Source organism: Salarias fasciatus, chromosome 19 (genome assembly GCF_902148845.1).
Source record: "Salarias fasciatus chromosome 19, fSalaFa1.1, whole genome shotgun sequence".
Lineage (NCBI taxonomy): Eukaryota > Metazoa > Chordata > Actinopteri > Blenniiformes > Blenniidae > Salarias > Salarias fasciatus.
The window spans coordinates 13,637,602-13,656,132 of record NC_043763.1 but is presented as its reverse complement, the minus strand read 5'-3'; the positions used below and the strand labels follow the sequence as shown (position 1 = coordinate 13,656,132).

The window sequence follows — 18,531 nt, the reverse complement described above, 5'->3', positions numbered from 1 at the left end:
CTGCCAAAGAGAGAAGCGTGCAGGCTCCGGGCACACACACACTTATGTGTATATATATAAAAAATGGACACGGATAACCTTACAGGAATAATCAACATGTAAACTGGATCTAATCTCTCTACCATGCATTCATCCAGAGATTCAAGAATTTCTGGCCTGTACAATCAAGTTTTTTTTTTTTTCTACATATATAAATATATAAATATGTTGATAAATGTTTGTGCAGAAGAAGGAGACTGACAGACAGAGGTGTCAAACACAAATGTGTAGGCAATGAAATCGGTTTAAAAATTTTCTGATTGATTTTCATCACGCAGTGTCAGGTGGACTGTTGGGCGGCCATTTTTTTTTTGTTTTTTTGTTTTGTTTTTTTCCCCGCGGTTTTAGTCTTAATCCATTGTGCATGTTTTAACCTTACTGTGGCTGGCGCACTCTGCATGTAGGTCTCTCAAAGCTGCCAACTGTACAGCAGACCATATGTATTCCAATAAAAATAAAAACCAACCTTGTTTGTAACATGTCTCCGTTTGTGTGTGTGTCTGTGTGAAAACACAACCATTTATGTTAATCTCTTTTATGCGTTACAAGCTCAGCACTATTTTGATTTCATAGCAGTGTGTGTGTGTGTTTCCAGTCCCCTGGTTTCTACATAGGGGAGGAAGGGAACAGCAGCTGACGGTATGCAAAATAAGCAGTCGGACAAATGAGGCAAATTGGTCAGGTATAAAGAGGAAAACCACACGCTGCTGTGGAATGCAAAGTCAGCACACACATGCTCCTCTCAAGCAGCTACGCCTCGCCTTGCGAAAGCCAGCGTTTCTTTTCCTTCTTTCAAGTCGTCCAATCTCTCTGCAATCTGGGCTGATACATCAAACTTTTCAGCAAAGCATAACAAGCTCCTATTCTCACTTATTTTTACAGACCGGCCGTGCTGCTGAGTGAATCAGGTTTTTCTCATGATTCAGAGTTCCGTACAGCTTAAGAGTGCAGGCCTCAGCATGTTGCTCTCAGCTGTTTGAATTTTATGAGCAGGACTCCACTTCAAAAATATGCATATTTCCAGCTCTGATAACTAAATAAAGAGTTTTATGTACATCTGTGCACGTTGTGGTTATATAGTGAGCAAGAAAGTCCCTGAGTGCGTTCCGCTTTGCATATCGGGTACATTTAACTGCTGAGATTGGTTAGACCAATATGTAATTTTAACTTTTTTGTTTCAGTTTTGCATGCGTTAAACATTCGTAACTATGATCCTGATGATTCGAAGTGGTTGGAAAATAAAGATGCTGCAGATATTTCAGGAGAGGAAGAAGTTCTCTTAGCATTAAATTTACAATGGAACAAATGTTTACAAGAATGAACAGGGCATCTGAAACAAAAATCAGCTTCCTTCTCATAATCCAAAGACATGCTTGTTAGAATAATGGCTGACTTGATTATTAGCTGTGTAAATATTACCTCTAATGCACCTTTTACTCCACATGTGCTTTCATTCATTCTTTTCTTCCACACAGTGTTATCTCTTTCAGACCGGGGTGAGCTCTGCCTTCCCTCTAAACACAAATAGTTCCGGGCATAATCCGTCCTACATTCAGATGAGGTGCTGTGACACACTGGTGCCTGTTTGGACCCTGGTACTCCTGAGCCCCGGCGCCGGTGTCTGACCTGAATTAGTGCTGTGAAGTCAACCGTAGAAATGACGTCCAGGACGGAGGCTGAGGAAAAGGGGCTCACTGTTTGCGGCAGGTGATGAAGGAAGGCTACGAGTCAGGTTCACCAAGTTGGTGTTCTGCGAAAAGATGTGTGTGTCACGTTGAGGGTCACACAGGGTTGTAGCGATCTGAAACAAATCCTTCTATATCTGTCCATATGTGCAAAACAATCTGGATTCTGTTTGAGACCACTTTAACCCTCTATATTCATTCAAACACTTTAATATCATTTTAATCAAATCTGGTGTTATTATGCCTGAACTAAAAGTTCCATCCATTTTTATAAATAACTTCAGTAATCCCCACCTGATCTGAAATAATGATGTTTTCAAAAATGAAATAAAATAAATAAAGCATGCAGCAGCATGTGGGAGGTTTGTACCTGGGTAAAAGGTACATTCCTCCATCACCTCTGAATGAGCCGTGATGTGCTCAGGCATGCTGTGGTCGCCCATCCAGAGGGCTTTAATGACACCCACTTTCTCTGTCTGCCCTACCAGCCAATCGGCTGATGTGGGCTTGAGGCAATTATGAAAAAAAAAAAAAAAAAAAAAAAAAAAAACCTCAACAGTGATACAGTGCTCTGGGCCGACGGTTTACCAGGGAGGTGAAAATATCCGAGTGGTACGATCCAAATCCCCCAGCTCAAATTACAGCTGTTACATCAAGCATCTCCTTTGGTTGACGATAATAATAACCGCAGCCCGGAGGGGGGAAACGGCGCCGTAACGCTCAGGAGCAGCATGGAAACAGGGCGGCGCGGAGCCCTGAGAAGCAGAGCTCCAGAGAAAAGCTCGCAGCTCATGGCTGACCATTTTAATCTCCCCTCTCATTCATCAGATCCCCCCGCTATATGGAGCTGCTGCCAGGGACCCTCATCGCTCCCTTTCAGACGTGCACACAAACAGGCCCTCAGTCCCAGGGACGCAGCCAGACCTGCAGCGGCGGGAGGCGGTGGGGGGGGTCACCGGAGGGTCACTGCGGACGCATGCATGCAGGGAAACTACAGATTCTCTGATTTTGGGATTGTGCCCGTTCATATTGATCATGTCATCCTTCTTTATTATTAAGAAACACTGACTTTTGTTTTTTGCTTTTGTTTTCTTTTAATAACAAAACATATGACAATATACATATATAAAAAAAACCAAGCAAACATAAAATAATTAACCTGCCATGGCAACAAAAGATAAACTTCACAAGTTCATATTAAGCTTTCCAGCTGTTTTTCAATACACTCCGCAATCTAATTGACAGAAAGAAGAAGTAAAAGGCATACGGCTACTGAAAATAGCAATACTTTACCCTTTAAGACAAACGAGACAAGACCTCTGGAGATTTCATCGGGAAAGCGGCGGTCTGAGAGGATTTAAACTGCTATCGGGTCGGTCAGCTGCCACATGTGATATCTGGTGTATATTGAGAAAAGTATGCCATCAGCACTTCATTCCTAGAGCTTGAGAGATCACACACTCATCAATATGGATCATTACGACAGGACATGATAAGTCTGATGGCGGCCGAGTCTCCGTAGGAAGTTGCGTCCCCAACTAAGTCCGAAGGCCTAAAGCGTTCCAGTGAAACAACCTCGGTTCCAATTTCCATCTACAGCTGCAAGTTCAGTCCGAAGGCAAGAAGTTCATGTAGTTTGTGGGACTCCCGCTGCTGTGGTGGGTCGCTGTGGTTCAGACGCTGGCGGTGGGCTGGGCCTGCTGCGGGTTGGTGGTGGCGGCGGCCGTGGGCGTGGCCTGCCGGGGCAGCGTGTACATGGCGCCCAGGAACTGGTCGGCGATGCGCCCGGCCTCGCGGAGGCCGCTGAGCAGCGCGCCGTGGACGGTGGCGGGGTAGTTCCTGATGGTGTGTTCGCCGGCGAAGAAGAGACGAGGCACGGGCTGCGGGGGGAGAAAAACATCGAGATGCAGCGGTTGGCGAGTCACTGTCGCCTCGACGTATGTGCGTCTTTCACACGCGCTCACCTGAGAGGCTCCCGGTATGGCCGGGCCCGGCGTGATGGGCTGCGCCATGAGGTCGTAGTCGTTCCCCGAGGAGCCTGCCGCCACGTACGAGTACGAGCCCCTCGCCCACGGGTCGGCGCGCCAGCGGGTGACCACAGTTTCCTTCGGCTGCCATGGCGACAAACAACAACGCATAGTTTTTTTTTTTTTTTAGGAGTTTTCCATGATGATATTAGAGGGACCTGTAAACAGCTGGACGGGGAAAACGCGCCAACGCTGGCCCGCACGCCTGTGATTTGATCCCATTTGAAACCATAAGCAAATGATTTATAATGACGGGTGGTTTGGATGGGAGTCGGCTCGGGAGTGCTTTCACATGCGGCTCCGCTTGTGTAAAAAGCTGCGCTGGTTATGGGGTCAATTCAGGAATGAATTTAGACATTCCGCTTTAGAGTTTTGGAAAGAACCAGAGACAACTGTAATAGCAGAGCTTGAAAGATATAATCTACTTCTGCAATTATGTAAAATCACAAAACCTTTTTAAAGAAGTAATTGGACAAAAAGTTGCGTGCCGCGGCAAATGATGTGAAAACACGTTTTCATGTGGAATGAGGTTTAAAGTGGCAACAGCGAGCAAAAATGTCAGGATGGAGTGAAAATGTTTTATCAACCCTGTCACAACATCAAGAGACCAGATAAAAATGATACAAATGGGATCAAACGCAATCAGACAACTTGATTTGTGGCGTGTTTCATGTTTCAGGATTTAAAAACTACGGTTCCAGAGACCAAACATACCTGCGGCACGGCGCTACTCCCAAATATTCCCTTGAGGATGGCCAGGCAGCGTCCGACGATAACGTCGTCGCTGATGTTCTCCATGATGCCGGCGGCCTCGCCGGCCATCAGAGCCAGGAGGATCGGGGCTGGCAACGGAGGAAAAAAAAAAAAAAAAAACGGGTCACTGTGGCCGAATCAGGCGTCCTGTTACATAAGTGCTTGACCCCGGGTGACAGAGCGGCGTCGGAAAACTGGTTTGAAAGGCGAGGTGTCGGCGGTCTCACCTTTGTAGAGGTTCCAGAAGAGGAAGAGCTCGCCCCGGCTCGCCGTGGTGGAGCCGACGTGACCGAACAGGTTGACGCTGGGATCCCAGAACACCCGGTCGAAACACAGCACCACCTGTAAACAGACACACAGTGCAGCAACAGTCACACAACAACCGCTACAAGACTTATTTTCATCACAGTCACTTTCAACGGCAGGTATGTGGTAGAGCTCCCTCTGCTGGACGCAGGGCGCCACTGGCAGGTTGCATAATAATGCAGCATCGTCTGTGCTGCAGCAGCATCAGGAGGGGAGCTGCTCGGCGGCAGACGGTGCTCCGCACAGGCTGCAGCTGCTGGGTCACGAGCTTTGCGATCAGATTACCGGCACGCTGGAGGAAAAGCATCTCTCGTTTGCAGGTCAACAGGCCCCCCCCTCCATCATCGGCTCGACCAGACCGCCCTTTTTCCAACCTCTCACCTTGTTGAGGTTGCCGAAGCCCATCCTCTGGATGGCCGACGTCTTCCACTCCGGCAGCGGCGGGACGAACTGGACGGCGGGCGGCTGCTGCTTCAGCACGCCGAGGGGCAGCGTGCACAGCACCGCGTCGCACTTGTATATGAAGGTCTGCGTCGTGGAGCGAGTGTTCACGGCGATCACCTCACAGCCTGGAGAGATTGAAAGGTTGTCAGACCAAGTTTCCTGCTGGATTTGTTTTTATTTTCTTTCCTTGTTTGTCCTTACCAGACGCCGTGTATCGGACCTGCCGCACCGCCGTATTCAGTTTGATGTCCAGCCCCTCAGCCAGCGCCACGGGAACACACGAATAACCATTTCTTACAGTCAGGTGGCTGCCGGTGAACTCGAAGTCATCATCCTGCAGAAAAACGAATAACTTGTAACCACATTAAGTTAAAATACATGATGCACGTGAGATTCTAAGAGCCTTGAGGGTCTGGAGATCTGACGATAACCCAAAATCCAAACATTTGTGTCTTTTCGAGACGCGTTCATGTGCATACCTGATCCCAGTGCTTTAGAGAGAGGGTGGAGAGGGGCGTGGCGTTGGCAAACTCCAAGTTGGCGAAGTGCCAGTCCAGGATCTGCCGATCCCGGGATGACAGGTAAACATCGCTGTGGGAAACGAGCAGGAAAAGAGACGTGAGATCTCCTGACGCCTGTTTCACACACCGGAGACAAGATTCGCACATGCACGGGCTGGTTGAGCTCAAAACCACCTGCTGATTTCATAATCCACGTCTGAACTATGACATCAAATGAAAACTATAGACGAGGTATCCCGCTGAAGGCCATAACACCGATAAACACGAGTTACCAAGGGCTCCGGGGCTCCGGCAAGCTGGTAATTTTTATAATCATTATGAATTTGACTTCAGCCTCATTATAATGCTTTCACACGCCAGTCTAGGAACCTTGCTTGTAAACTGATTAGGATAATCTACAGGATAATGTAGAAAAAAGGTCAATCAAAGTTGACCTTTTTGATTTCTATTTTTCTAATTTCCCAAGAAATAAGCTGTAAGTTGAGAAAATCTGAAGGCGAGTTTGCTTCCTTCTGGCCCGGACTCCCACGCGCTAAACACAAACAGAGCGAGCAGCGGGCTCTGATGAAACTTCGCAGGAACACGTTACCTGGGCGGATTGGCCTCCAGCTCCTGGAGCTTCTCCTCCAGCTTCACCTGCATCTCCACCAGCTCGTCGTACTCCTACACAGCAGCAAAAGAAAGGACGCTCTGTTCAGTGAAAACCTCAGAATAAACACACACATTTAGACACATATTTCCTCTGACCTCAGGATCTCATTATGACTAACGCGCCATTATTCATTCACACAATAAAGGTTCGCGTTCGACTGGAAGCAGACTGTGAGGCGATGATGCCTTGCACTGGGTGAAAGTGTGTGGCATTGCGTGTGTGTGCGTGCATTGAAGGTACACACCCTGAAGGCTTCAGGTCATGTAGGAAACACAAGCAGTTTTAACAGGAAGGGCTGACTCAACCTGTTCATCAGTTCTCCGCAACAACGGCTCGGTTTGGTAACGCCACCTACTGCGAAGCCTCAGACACACACACACACACACACACACACACACACACACACCGTCGCTCCGAGCGAACGAGCTAACCTGAGGAAAATTAAGATTTTATGGTATTCTTGCCACGTTTCAAAGAAGAAACGAACTGACACAGCCAGCCTCCTTCACTGGCTTTACAATCTTGTTGCAGTCATAAAAAAAACCCATATGGACACACACACACACACACACACATACACAAACATCACTTAAATACTTGTTTCGTCTAACTCCAAGTGTGTACATACATCTGCAGACTTAAAGGCGGCCGGAGCGCGGTACAAAGCCTTGAAGTGGTTTGTCAGACAGCGGATGAGCTGCAGACAAATCCAGTTCAGATACCAGCTGTGTTTAAACCAACTCCAACCTCCCTCTAAAACACACACGGGCCGACGGTGGAGGTGATTTATTTGCACCAAAAATAAAGCAGCAGCGTCTGCTCTAATAATACATCCTACCAGGGCATTAAACCACTTAAACACAGGCTGTCTGGTTTACTTAGACGGCACGCCACTGAGATTCTGCGAGGCATCGGCGCTGACCCGGTACTCCATGAAATATCCCCAAGACATGCCGGGCCTTCTGCAGAATTATAATAGTTACCAGTGACTCTTTTTGATCCCTGATGCACAGATGCAATGTTTCCTATCTGCGGAACGTGGCGGTCAACCTCCTGACCTACTGATGAAATCTGATGCTCCGAGCTTTTGAACTCAGCTGCTCGGGTTTATAGGTTTTAATCTCCTGCAGCTTGAAAATCAGAAGGCGCAGGAAACGTTGTCATGCGGCACTGATCTGTCGCGGGTCGTGTTTTTTTTTTTTTTTTTTTTTTTTTTTTTTACCTTGCAGAGGGCCGTGAGGTCGCGGTGCTTGCTCTTCACCAGGAACTCGGCCGTGATGTCTCTGGGAGGCTTCACTTCGCTCGCCTCTTTGTACTGCTGGTGGAGCTCCTTCACGCGCTCCTTTGTAGTCACCATCTGAAAGCGGGGAGGCCGAAGGGAAAAACAAAACAAACGTGAAATATGCCAACAATTCCAGTGTTTATCTTTATTGATCTCGGCAGCCTGGCTTTGCGAAGTGAATTCCAGCTGCTCGTGTTCACCTTGTTGAGAAGATCCCGGAGGTCTTCCTGAGTCTTGACGATCTTTTTCCAGTGTTCTATCTGCTCGTCTTTTACGTGCTTCTCCTGCAGCCTGCGCGCACGAGGACGACCAGTTAAGAGGAACGATGATTGTGCGCAGGATACATCCGTCAGCATCTTGAGCTCTTGCAGGATACTCACTGTATGACCACCTCCAGGGCCTGACCCAGAGACACGGGCTTGTTATTGAGGAAGTTGAAGTCCAGTTGGTGGCTGAGGTACGAGGTGGCCTCCAGCAGCCGGTTGAACTCCTGCTCCACCATCTCGTCCTTTTCTTTTGGCACCTGGAAACACACATGGTGGGACAACACGGTGTGAGACATAACAGGTGAAAACAGGGCAGCAGGAGGAAGAGTGGGGGACAGAAGAGATGAAGGAAAAGCTTTTCTCCTCGGTCGTAAAACATTAATAACAGAAACAATTCAAGTCATGACAAACATGCTGGAGGATAATCGAGATAAGATGGAGCATATATTTAATCACATCCTCAAACTAAAGGCATTCAGGGCATCTTCTTTGTTCCTGCTGAAATGAGCTTTCTTTGTTTGTTACAAATCTAAACCTGAAAATGCAAAAATGTAGAATGAACATGAACTGTGAAAGTCATTTTCTACTGCAGGAGATGAAAATTTAATATGAAAGTCAGAATAAAGATGAAAGAAAGAGAAAGGCGTGTTTTAAAGTGGCTTGAAATGAAGGAATATCAGAAATATATGATGTAAATAAACATATACATACACTCGTGCACCGTTCACCCTGTGGTAGTTCACCAAAATGTGAACATGGGAGGGGTTGAAAAGACAAGGGGGGAGGGGGAGGGAGAGAGAAAGAACATATTAAGTGAGCATAATTTTAACCTCAAACTAGTTTGCACAAAAGTCAAACATGTATATTTAATTTGCTTTTAGTCCCTGCAGAAGAGGAAACCAGTTTCATATGATGAGGCTGCTTCAAGAGCCCTGCTGGCTCTCCTCAAGTGGAAGAGCCCTTCAGTGGAATCTAAACATCCTGCTGAAGCTGCTATAATTTAATCGAGAGAGAAAAAAGAAGCTATTGATTCCCAAATAGAATGACTTTGAGATAAATCCATTTTCCCCGCTCTGCTTCAAGGGGAAGTCAAACTGTTGGAGCACAAAGGTAAGAACTTAAGAGAAAAAAAATCCACCATTTACTGTGTTTTTGTGGAAATCACATTCCTGCCCGAGGGAGGACAACAACAGACTTGGAAAACAGTTACGAATTCAGATACAGAGCACTGCGATGCCGGGGGGGGGAACTCTTGTGCGTAAGTAAACATCTTCTGCTGAAGGAGGGAAACAACACAAGGTTCTGGTTTCAGAATGGTAAAAAGCAACTGGCTGCATTGGATTAACTTGAATTTATGCCTTAGAGTATGGTCAGTTTAACAGTTTAACTGACACTTAGACTGCAGCATTGTTCTAGTCAATAATAATGACACATCCAAACTAATGTAGAGAAAAAAAAATGTTTGTGAACACTAAGAACGTCACAAAAGCTAAATCAGTCAGGGAAAAAAATGAGGTCTGGACTCAAATCAATGAAAGCAGCTCGAGGCAACATCTGCAGATAGTGGAAGTTTGACGAGTTAATAAATCAGATAGTTCACATACTTTTCTTAGCAGCACTGTGGAAGTTTAATGGGTGTGTCATTATGACTGAATCACACATCAGCTGGCTACAATGAATCACACGGACGCCTCCACTGACAGAAATATCTCCTGTATCAGACTGAAGCAACGCCGGAGTTCCACAAGATTATCCGGATTTGTGTAAATAAATACAGAAAATGATGATGAAATCTATTAACAATGACGAAGCTTTCCAGGAACGAGTTCAATCATGGCAGGTTAACAGACAAGAGCTATCTGAGTTTTATAGAAAAGTTGGATCCATTACACTCACGGCTTGGCCATTGGCTTCATAGAGCGGACATTTCTGTTTGATCTTCGCCAGCTCCATGTTCACCTGCTTGCTGACCACCGCCATCGGATTCCCTCCTAATCAAACACACACAGACACACAAAACCGGAGAACTCAGCACAGCATACACAGACAGCTATCGCCCTCTACAGGTTGATAGAGGGAACTGAAAAAAAAAAAAAAAAAACCTCAGTCTTACCCAGTCCTGTAACAACCATGGCTCCCAGATCAGCAACGTAGTTCCCTTTCCTGAAAGTAGCCACTCTGCCACCAACGCGATCCTGCAGGAAAAGACGAAGGGCAAAAAGAACTCAATCATAATCCCAACGGATGGATACTACAGAAGGTATCAACAAAAAGTATAAAGAAGAACTAATCCCACGGTGCATATGAAAAGCAATAATTCCTAAGAAATCAAAGAAAGTTTACCCTGGCTTCCAGTACTGTAACATCCATCCCAAAACTCTGCAGCTGCCTGGCTGCAGCGAGGCCGGACACGCCTCCACCGATCACTATTACTTTGCCGGTTTTCTTTGCTGCAACAAGAAGCAAAAGAATTAAACAGGTCTTCATCTCCAAGATCACTGTCAGCAAACGTTTTATAGCTGTTACAACATAAACTGGTTTACTGTAACATACAACGGCTGCGCAAACTGTGTGAATGTGACTACTGATTGGTATTATTCCACATCTGTAATGAACTCACTGGGTAAAGGCTTGACCCTCTTGTAGATGCCAAAGTTAATGAGACCATGTCTCTCCAAGTAGCTGTGTATCCTGTGAACCAACACGGCGTCACCTGAGAACAGGAAAGAAATCAGCATGAATTTCAAGTTCTGCATCATGAAAATCTTCATTGAAAGACAGAAAATAAATCGATGGAAAAAAAAATGATCAAAAGTTGAATGTCTCACTGTTATATGGAGCTTCAAGCTGCTGTGCTGTGGCCTCGAAGGTGAGCTGGATTTTCGGGTTGTCCAGCCACAGTTGGAGCTGCAGAAAAATTAACAGTAAACAGAGTTAAAAAAAACAAGTATAGTGCAATCCTATGTCTCAGAGCCAAAAGGGATGTGATGATCTTGATACATACGGTGCGGTTTCGGATGTACAGGAAAACCTTCTGGGTCTGCTGGGGTCCACTGATGATGTCAGGAAAGCAGGCGGCTTCCTGGGATGTCATGCGGTCGTGAGGAAGCCGGCTCTGGAAAGCGGCTCCTTCCACACCTGCAATTAATACGTTACACAATCCCATTAGAGATGAAAACAGAAACGTAAATACAAAAAACACAGATCTCATTCTAAAAGGTTAAAAAAAAAAGCAGGCGATTTAGAAAAGTGCTTTTGTGCATCCATGATTCAACTTTCTGCAAATAAATAGGAGTGTGCGCTTGGGCTGTGTTCCTCAGACGCTACACTCACCAGATGGTTCCTCTGGTTCACTGTCGTTCTCCTCTTCTACAGGTGGAGCCGGAGGAGGAATGACCTGCTTCCTTTCCTTTTCCGCCTTGGCGTTCCTCTCCTCCTCAGAGTAGTACTCGTCTTCCGATAGATTGGCGAGGCTTTCGTCCATCTCGCGGTACTCCACCTGCAACGGTAGGCACAATAAAAGCATCATTAAAACCGACATTCATATACAGCAATCGCTTATTTACATTTCTCCTACAGAAATATCACTATGAACTATCGAAATATCCTTGAACACTTAGTGAAGCACAGAGAGAAAGAAACGTGAAGCTTACGATGAGATGCAAATCCCCTGAAGAAGGAACAAACGTGTAAATTATAGGCAGTGTATTTGAATATAATGAATCTGCCACCTCCGTGTACGGCCACCTGTTTTCTAGCCAAATCATTGCCGCCGAAGCGTGCAGACATCTAAAATGTTTACTTTTGCTCGCTTCCGCCGACTAGTTCTGCGAACTTCAGCCGAGTCCTGGTCCATCCCCCCAGGGCCTGACGGATGAGGCAGGGGGGCACCGCCAGGTTCCCCGCTGGGGGAAGACCTCTCTTTCTTCTTAGAATCCAGAGCTCCTGCAGCCGACGCTGAGGTGCCGGTCTGGGCATCAGGACCTGGGGCTCTTTCCCCTCCCGCTGCTCCAATAGACGATGAAGAGGAGGAGGAGGAAGAGCCCGCATCGGACTTTTTACTGGACAGCATTATGGAGGAAGTCGGAGGCCTCTCCTGGAAAATAAAATGGAACAGACATGAGATGACATTTTCAATTATCTCAGATACTAGAAATATACAAACTTTGTGTGAGAATGTATGAAGTTTAAATGTTCAACACAGTATTAACTATTTGAGGAATTTACTAATTAAATGAATATGATGACGTGTGGGTTTAAACACTACAAAAAATGAAAAACATGTCTGTCCTCAGCTCCACACCTTGTTAAAGAAAAATTGAGAAAATGAAACAAAAATATAAGCCAAAGAATAGTTTACAACATAAAAACAACAGCAGCCAAACAGAACATGCCCATTCTAACTCGAATGAAATGCATTACACTTAAAAGTCTGACTGAAATGTTGAAGTATAAAACAAAGACTGCTCCTTTACAACAGGCTGAAGTGTTGTCTGCCACATTTCTTTCTAACTGGATGATTGCAACAATGTTAACTGTGCATGAATGTCATGGTTTCATGAGATGAGGGCTTCAAGGTACAGTAACCTTGTCTTGTTTTACCCATTTCTCCGGGCACCTGGTAATATCCATTCAAACACTAAATAAAGACACAATCAGAAATATGGTTACGAACAGGACCGACGGAAGAAAAACGTCGACCTTTGACAAAATATTTGCTGAAACCTATTTGTTGCTCAATCGATCAGACCACCGGCAAATCAACAAAACATTGAATAATGCATCTCTTTGACGTTTCTAATAAACCTAACATAGGGTGAATATTTGGTCAAACATATGGGTTTACTGAATCATCTCAAAATCGATCGAAAACGTATCTGATTTTTTTCTAACAATGAAACCATAATTAATTTAAGTGAAAGCCATTGTCTCTATAATCAACCTGTGTTAGCACATTAAGCTAGCGGCACAATGATAGCCTATGCATTTAGCTCGCGTGAGACATCACCTTTAGCAACATGCAAATATTACACAAGATCAAACGACTGCAACCCTTGGATACCACCGCAACGGACTCTTCGTCGTAAGCATCGCAAGTGGGGAACTTTATTTTATGATCAATACATGGAGTCGTGCTACGTTAGCTCATGCTAACAATGAGATCTAGCCTAGCACCATATTAGCAGATACGCCGGCTTTGCTTGTAAAGGGGTATTTTGTCAATTTAATAATACCCAGAACACAGGCAGGCATTCCCGCGCGTATGAGGATTGCTAATCAAAATCGAAGCAAATGATGCACATTGGAAATATTGATGATACCTTTCAATGCCGCGGCGATGTCAACACAAAGACGGCAGCGCAGCAGGTCCTCGAGCACAGAGCTGCTCTGCTAACGTTACGCAAAGCGTCATTACGCACTGCTGGCAAGAGAAATGATTGGTTCGAAAACATGTCAATCTAAAAGAAGGCGGGGCTTAATATATAACCCGATTTTTTATATATTTTTTAATATATATGTTTTCAATTAGCAGAATCAATGCTTTTCGCAAAAAGAAACAAACGCCCTCTGGAACCTTTTTTTTTTTAAGTTTACAGTTACATCTGTTTCCACAATTTTTGATGTCGTCAAGGCGGAGAAGGGCGGGGCCAACCAGGTAAAGGTGAGCTGCTTCGACGCGTCCGAGCTCAGGGAAACATGCGGATGAATTCCTCGCCTCTTTATCTTCTCACTTTGTAGGCCAACTGTGCGTAAGTAACACTGAAAAACTCATATGTGATTCCTGTAATTATGTATCAGTTGTCTAGTTTATCTTTGTAAGCTCATGAGTTTAAAAATGTCCAGTTTTCGCTGTTTTGCGTGTTGTTTGCATCGTGTTTCCAGATTTGTACACTGTGCTGTCAAGGAGCGACACTTTCAGCTTGATGTATTTAGATGGGAGTAATAAAGTCAAAGCTATTTAAAATGTATTTTCAACTGTAGCTGCATTAGATAACTAATTTAAAATAATCGATGGTTTATGCTGAATACAGACTAGTGGGATCATGTTCACATTTGCCTCATTAGATCAAGGAAAATGGTGAAAGAAGTACCGGAGTCGGAAAACCGGCCCGACAACACCGCCTTCACCCAGCAAAGACTTCCTGCATGGCAGCCGATACTCTCTGCAGGGATTGTAATCCCAATGTTTGTTCTGATTGGCCTGGCATTCATCGGCATTGGCGTCGCCCTCTTTGTCACCTCTCGAAGCATCCAGGTGTTGGAGGTATGAATGTGAGGGTGAACTCACACTTAAATATTACATCTGTTTATGCCTTTTCAAGTCCAGAATATCTGGTTGCAGAAAGGTGTTGCAGCCATTAATAATTCATAACATTTTCTGTTTTCAACACAGATCGACTACACTGGGGTTGAGCCAGAATCACCTTGCTTCAGGTGCTCTAGCTCAGATGTCAACAACTGTAAATGCAACCTGGCGTTCTCTATTGACGTCCTGTTTCAGGTACACACACAGCCACACACACATTGTGGTTTGTAGCATGTCAGCTTCTTGTCTCTGACCCCTGATTGTTTTTCCTCTTTTACAGGGGCCTGTGTTTTTCTATTATGGCTTGAAAAACTATTTTCAGAACTACAGAAACTATGGGGCATCCAAAGATGCAAAGCAGCTTTCTGGAGATGTGGATAAATTCACAGTGAGTTTACAACAGTTAACTTTTCTGGAAAACAACAAAAGAACTTAACTGTAATAATAAACTTACTTTTACATTGAGTTAAGAACAAATGTGCTAACTTTTTGAGCATATGACCACTGTTCATAGATTAACATTCCCTTGTGTGCAGCTTTGGTGATATCAAGACTAATCTGTTGTCCAAACAAATGTTTCATGTTCTGCTCAAGCCAATATTGTTTTTCAATCTCTTTAAGGATCCTGCAGTCGAATGTGCTCCCTATCGGTTTGATAGTAGTGGGAAACCAATTGTGCCATGTGGATCAATAGCAAACAGCTTGTTCAATGGTATGTATGATATTTAAAGTAAACTTCCTTTAACTTCGATGTAGTTTTTTAGCATTCTTTTTTTTTTTTTTTTTGAAGACACCTTCAAGCTGTATCAGATTGTCAATGGTGCAAGGAAAGAGGTGCCATTGGATGGGAAAGGGATTGCTTGGTGGACAGACTACAATGTGAAATACAGGAACCCCTCTATCACACCTCTGAGGAATGCCTTCAACGGTAATGATTTGTTTCACACAGTGTTGTTATTTCTTCATGGAGTGACTTCAAGGAAGTGTTTTGTTATTAAGAGAGGTTTGTTCTCACTGCTGAAGGTCTTTCAAAGCGTTTTAACGGAAGTATCTTATGTAAATATTGGCTTTCATGACTTGCAGGCACTGTGAAACCTGTGAACTGGCCCAGACCTGCCTACGAGTTGGACACAACTGACCCTGCTAATAACGGCTTCATCAACCAGGACTTCCTGGTGTGGATGAGGAGGGCAGCCCTGCCGAATTTCAGGAAGCTTTATCGACGAATCACGGAGGGGGATTATTCAGAGGGTCTCCCGGCTGGAAATTACACACTGGAAATTTCCTACAGTATCCTTATTCAGTGTTGCATCCAGTTGTCATGCTGGAGCTTAAAGGTGAAGTTTGCAAGTCATCAGTTAAGATTTCACGTCCCAAGTTATAGAGAATAGACACACTTTAAACCTGTATCAGAACTATAACTCAATAACATTGATGGAACCCAAACATAAAATATTTTGTTGTCAAAGTTAAATTTGTGAAATTCAGATTAAAAAATACACATCAGCAATTATTTAGGCATTAAACCATGCACTTGTATATGTACAATTTATTTGTCTTGTGTAAGAGTGGCTGCCTTTGTTATTCAAAGCGCGTATGTGCATGATGAACTTTGGATTTAGTGTGGATAAATAGTGTCAGTATTTCAAAAGTTTCATTTCAGTTGGTCGGAGGAATGCCTTCAAGCTCTGTTTTATGTTACAACCTCAACACAATGTAGCCTCAGCTTGTTTTTCTGGTTGGGTGTGGTTCTGTTTTCAACCTGGAAGAATGAGCGCAGTGACTCAGGAGTTACTTGACATGAAAATGATAACATTCAAATTTTCTCACATAGGTAAACAAGCTAGGGAAATAAGAAAGGTTCTGCTGTCTACTCATGCAAGTGTTCTAAAGAGTGCCTGCTTTTTGCATGAAGGCATCTTCTTCACCTTACTCTATTTATATGTTATAATGATTCAGATAGATGTTATTCCTGCTTTATTAAAGCCTGCTATTGTATTATTAGTCTGGTACATGCCTGTGTTAGGTTATTTCAATACTGTATATATGAACAGGCTGCATTATCATCTGCAGTTTGAGATAAATACAAAAATTAACATATTTTTATTTTATGTGTAAGCTTCACTGAAGTATAACATTGAAGTCAATATTTTTGTTGTTTTCCAGTAGTTTCTGTATGTGTTATGTTCATGTGCATGTCCTTAACGCTTGTATCCCAGACTATCCTGTTCTGAAATTTGATGGGAGAAAAACGGTGGTCTTCAGCAACGTGTCTTGGATGGGAGGAAAGAATGAGTTCCTGGGCATCGCTTACCTTGTGATTGGTTCATTGTGTGTGGTTATGTCCATCGTCATGCTCATCGTCTACGCTAAATTCAAGTTCCCTGATGAGGATTGAGAAGCTGGTCATTGACTGTGGATTACAGCAGTTTTATCAGAAAGTTATTGCCCCTTTTGTTAGATTGTTTGATACACAACGTGATGCTGATGCATAAGACTAGAGCCCACTAGTGAATCTTATTTTAATCTGAAATTAAGATACCTTCTTTTAGAAAAGCTTTGTGAATACTTGAGTTACTTGTTGTCCAAGGGCACATTTATGAAATGAGGCTAAACTCTCATATCTTTTATTTTTTTTAATAGGTTCCTCCATTATTAAAAGATAAGCTGCATTCTCAGGTTAGGTCTTGTTACTGATTTAAGCCATAGATGAAATGAAAAGCCATTTTACAAATTACAATCAATGTGTGTGGGATGTGAAAGCTAATGTGAAAAGCTCCTTTAACTCAGGGATCTGGTTCATTGACTGTCTTTTCTATGTCACTTTTGCTGTTTTCTAAAATCTTGTAATGGTTTTAACCAAATATTCTCTGAACCAGATGTTTTACTTTTTTGCTAATATTTATTAAATTGATAAAACAAAATACTATGATGTTTCGTGTCTTCTCTAAGGAGGGTTTTAATTTTGACTGTACGATTTTGAGTCAGTGACATTTGCTAAATTCTGTGGAGGCTCTAGTATTCTATCTATTATGCACATGTGGAAGTATCTTTATGGGTTATGTAGTAATTCAGATTTAGGAAGTCATTGAAACCTCATTTTAACTTGTGTTGTCTTATATTGTGGTTTTCTCAATAATCTTCAATGCAAAACCCATTGAAAGGTCGACTGTTTCAACCAACTTTGACATGAGGCAAGTTTTATTGCTTTATTAACAATGAGTTGAAATCTCATTGTTAGTTTATTAGTTTGATGACAATGAAGTATTTATTCACATGCAACAGTGAAGAAAATATTAAAGACTTGAGTACTGACTGAGTTTCTGTTACATACCTCACTTGCACTTGCAAGCAGAAGTACTTTTGTGGAAAAAAAAGTAAAAGTGCTCTCATGAAAAGTATTTGGTTTTTAATCCATTACCCCTTAATCAAATATGAATCTGCACATTTGTATTTTGAGATACATGGACTTACTTGAGTACTGTATGAAATTTCTTGTGCAATCAGTATTTTGTGTTATATTTAATATGAATACTCCTGTTGTCAATTGTCAGCTGCCTTTGTACTATACAGGTCTCTAGAATAGAAATGCTTTGTAAATGCCAGAGGGAAATTTTTGGAAAGTGGATAAAATTCAGTGATTCAATTCCAAAAGAGAAACTTCCTGTACAGATTCATTCCACACAGGGTGATGTGTTTTGGGCATTTGTTGTTTTAAATCTTGATGATTATGACTCGCAGCAATTGAAAAATACACATACAGTATCTCATAAAGGTAGAATACTGTGGAAAAAGTCCAACGTTTAGACACATGGTGTCAAACTGATTACTTTATTCAGTCATGACACCTGCAGAGCTGTGGAGAGGGTCATCCACATTTTCTGAGTCTTTAAATGGTCTCTCAAGCTGCTTCAACAGTGACTTCTATATTTATTCACAATTATCTGATAAATATCAGTGAATACAAGTCAACACACGGCTATGTTCAGGAAATATTTAAAGTACAAGTAATGGCACATGGATTTTAGCTGCATCATCAGAGACTACTCCCTTTCGCCCCCTAGCAGCCATACGTGGTAACAACAAATATCCGTGGAAAAGCATTTCCCGTTGCATTGTGGGTATTGAGGACAGGTCGTGTCGGGGCCCCGTTGAAAACTCGCTCATAGAACTACAACAACCACAATCCTTTGCGCGAATAAAGCTCATTGTGACTGTTGCGGCGTTTTGACAGCAGCAGTCAGCCCCT

The 18,531-nt window shown here is 43.5% G+C and overlaps 2 protein-coding genes across 8 annotated transcripts; one reads left to right on the top strand and one right to left on the bottom strand.

The window, feature by feature from the left end:
- Nucleotides 1-2,924: 2,924 nt before the first annotated feature.
- kdm1a (lysine (K)-specific demethylase 1a) lies at nt 2,925-13,371 on the bottom strand. Of its 6 annotated transcripts, none has more exons than XM_030117106.1 (22): nt 13,297-13,371; nt 12,578-12,614; nt 11,778-12,071; nt 11,309-11,477; nt 10,980-11,113; nt 10,804-10,882; nt 10,596-10,688; nt 10,319-10,425; nt 10,089-10,170; nt 9,866-9,966; nt 8,687-8,704; nt 8,090-8,232; nt 7,910-8,000; nt 7,650-7,784; nt 6,365-6,438; nt 5,734-5,845; nt 5,456-5,588; nt 5,192-5,379; nt 4,732-4,846; nt 4,466-4,593; nt 3,689-3,835; nt 2,925-3,604 (listed from the first exon to the last, which is right to left on the bottom strand). In XM_030117106.1, exons 2-22 carry the CDS (start codon nt 12,605-12,607, stop codon nt 3,398-3,400), a joined length of 2,580 nt encoding a protein of 859 aa, XP_029972966.1. In that variant the 5' UTR covers nt 12,608-12,614; nt 13,297-13,371; the 3' UTR covers nt 2,925-3,397. The 6 variants fall into 6 exon arrangements, with proteins under 6 accessions (XP_029972966.1, XP_029972961.1, XP_029972963.1 ...); XM_030117101.1 differs by having other exon boundaries at nt 12,563-12,614; nt 13,297-13,364; XM_030117103.1 differs by having other exon boundaries at nt 11,309-11,474; nt 12,563-12,614; nt 13,297-13,364.
- A 255-nt stretch (nt 13,372-13,626) lies between these two features.
- tmem30b (transmembrane protein 30B) lies at nt 13,627-17,230 on the top strand. 2 transcript variants are annotated; one of them, XM_030116791.1, is made up of 8 exons: nt 13,627-13,725; nt 14,042-14,240; nt 14,370-14,477; nt 14,563-14,670; nt 14,904-14,994; nt 15,073-15,210; nt 15,366-15,572; nt 16,502-17,228. In XM_030116791.1, the coding sequence occupies exons 2-8, from the start codon at nt 14,052-14,054 to the stop codon at nt 16,678-16,680; spliced, it is 1,020 nt and encodes a 339-aa protein (XP_029972651.1). In that variant the 5' UTR covers nt 13,627-13,725; nt 14,042-14,051; the 3' UTR covers nt 16,681-17,228. The 2 variants fall into 2 exon arrangements, with proteins under 2 accessions (XP_029972651.1, XP_029972652.1); XM_030116792.1 differs by having other exon boundaries at nt 13,648-13,721; nt 16,502-17,230.
- Nucleotides 17,231-18,531: the final 1,301 nt, after the last annotated feature.

Coding starts and splice junctions, on each gene's coding strand:
- kdm1a (XM_030117101.1), bottom strand. CDS start 12,607: ATGGATATTACCAGGTGCCCGGAGAAATGGGTAAAACAAGACAAG. Junction 6,439..7,649: donor ACCTCACGGCCCTCTGCAAG/GTAAAAAAAAAA, acceptor GCTGCTGTGTAG/GAGTACGACGAGCTGGTGGA. Junction 5,380..5,455: donor GGTCCGATACACGGCGTCTG/GTAAGGACAAAC, acceptor CAATCTCTCCAG/GCTGTGAGGTGATCGCCGTG.
- tmem30b (XM_030116792.1), top strand. CDS start 14,052: ATGGTGAAAGAAGTACCGGAGTCGGAAAACCGGCCCGACAACACCGCC. Junction 14,671..14,903: donor GAGATGTGGATAAATTCACA/GTGAGTTTACAA, acceptor AATCTCTTTAAG/GATCCTGCAGTCGAATGTGC. Junction 15,573..16,501: donor CACACTGGAAATTTCCTACA/GTATCCTTATTC, acceptor CTTGTATCCCAG/ACTATCCTGTTCTGAAATTT.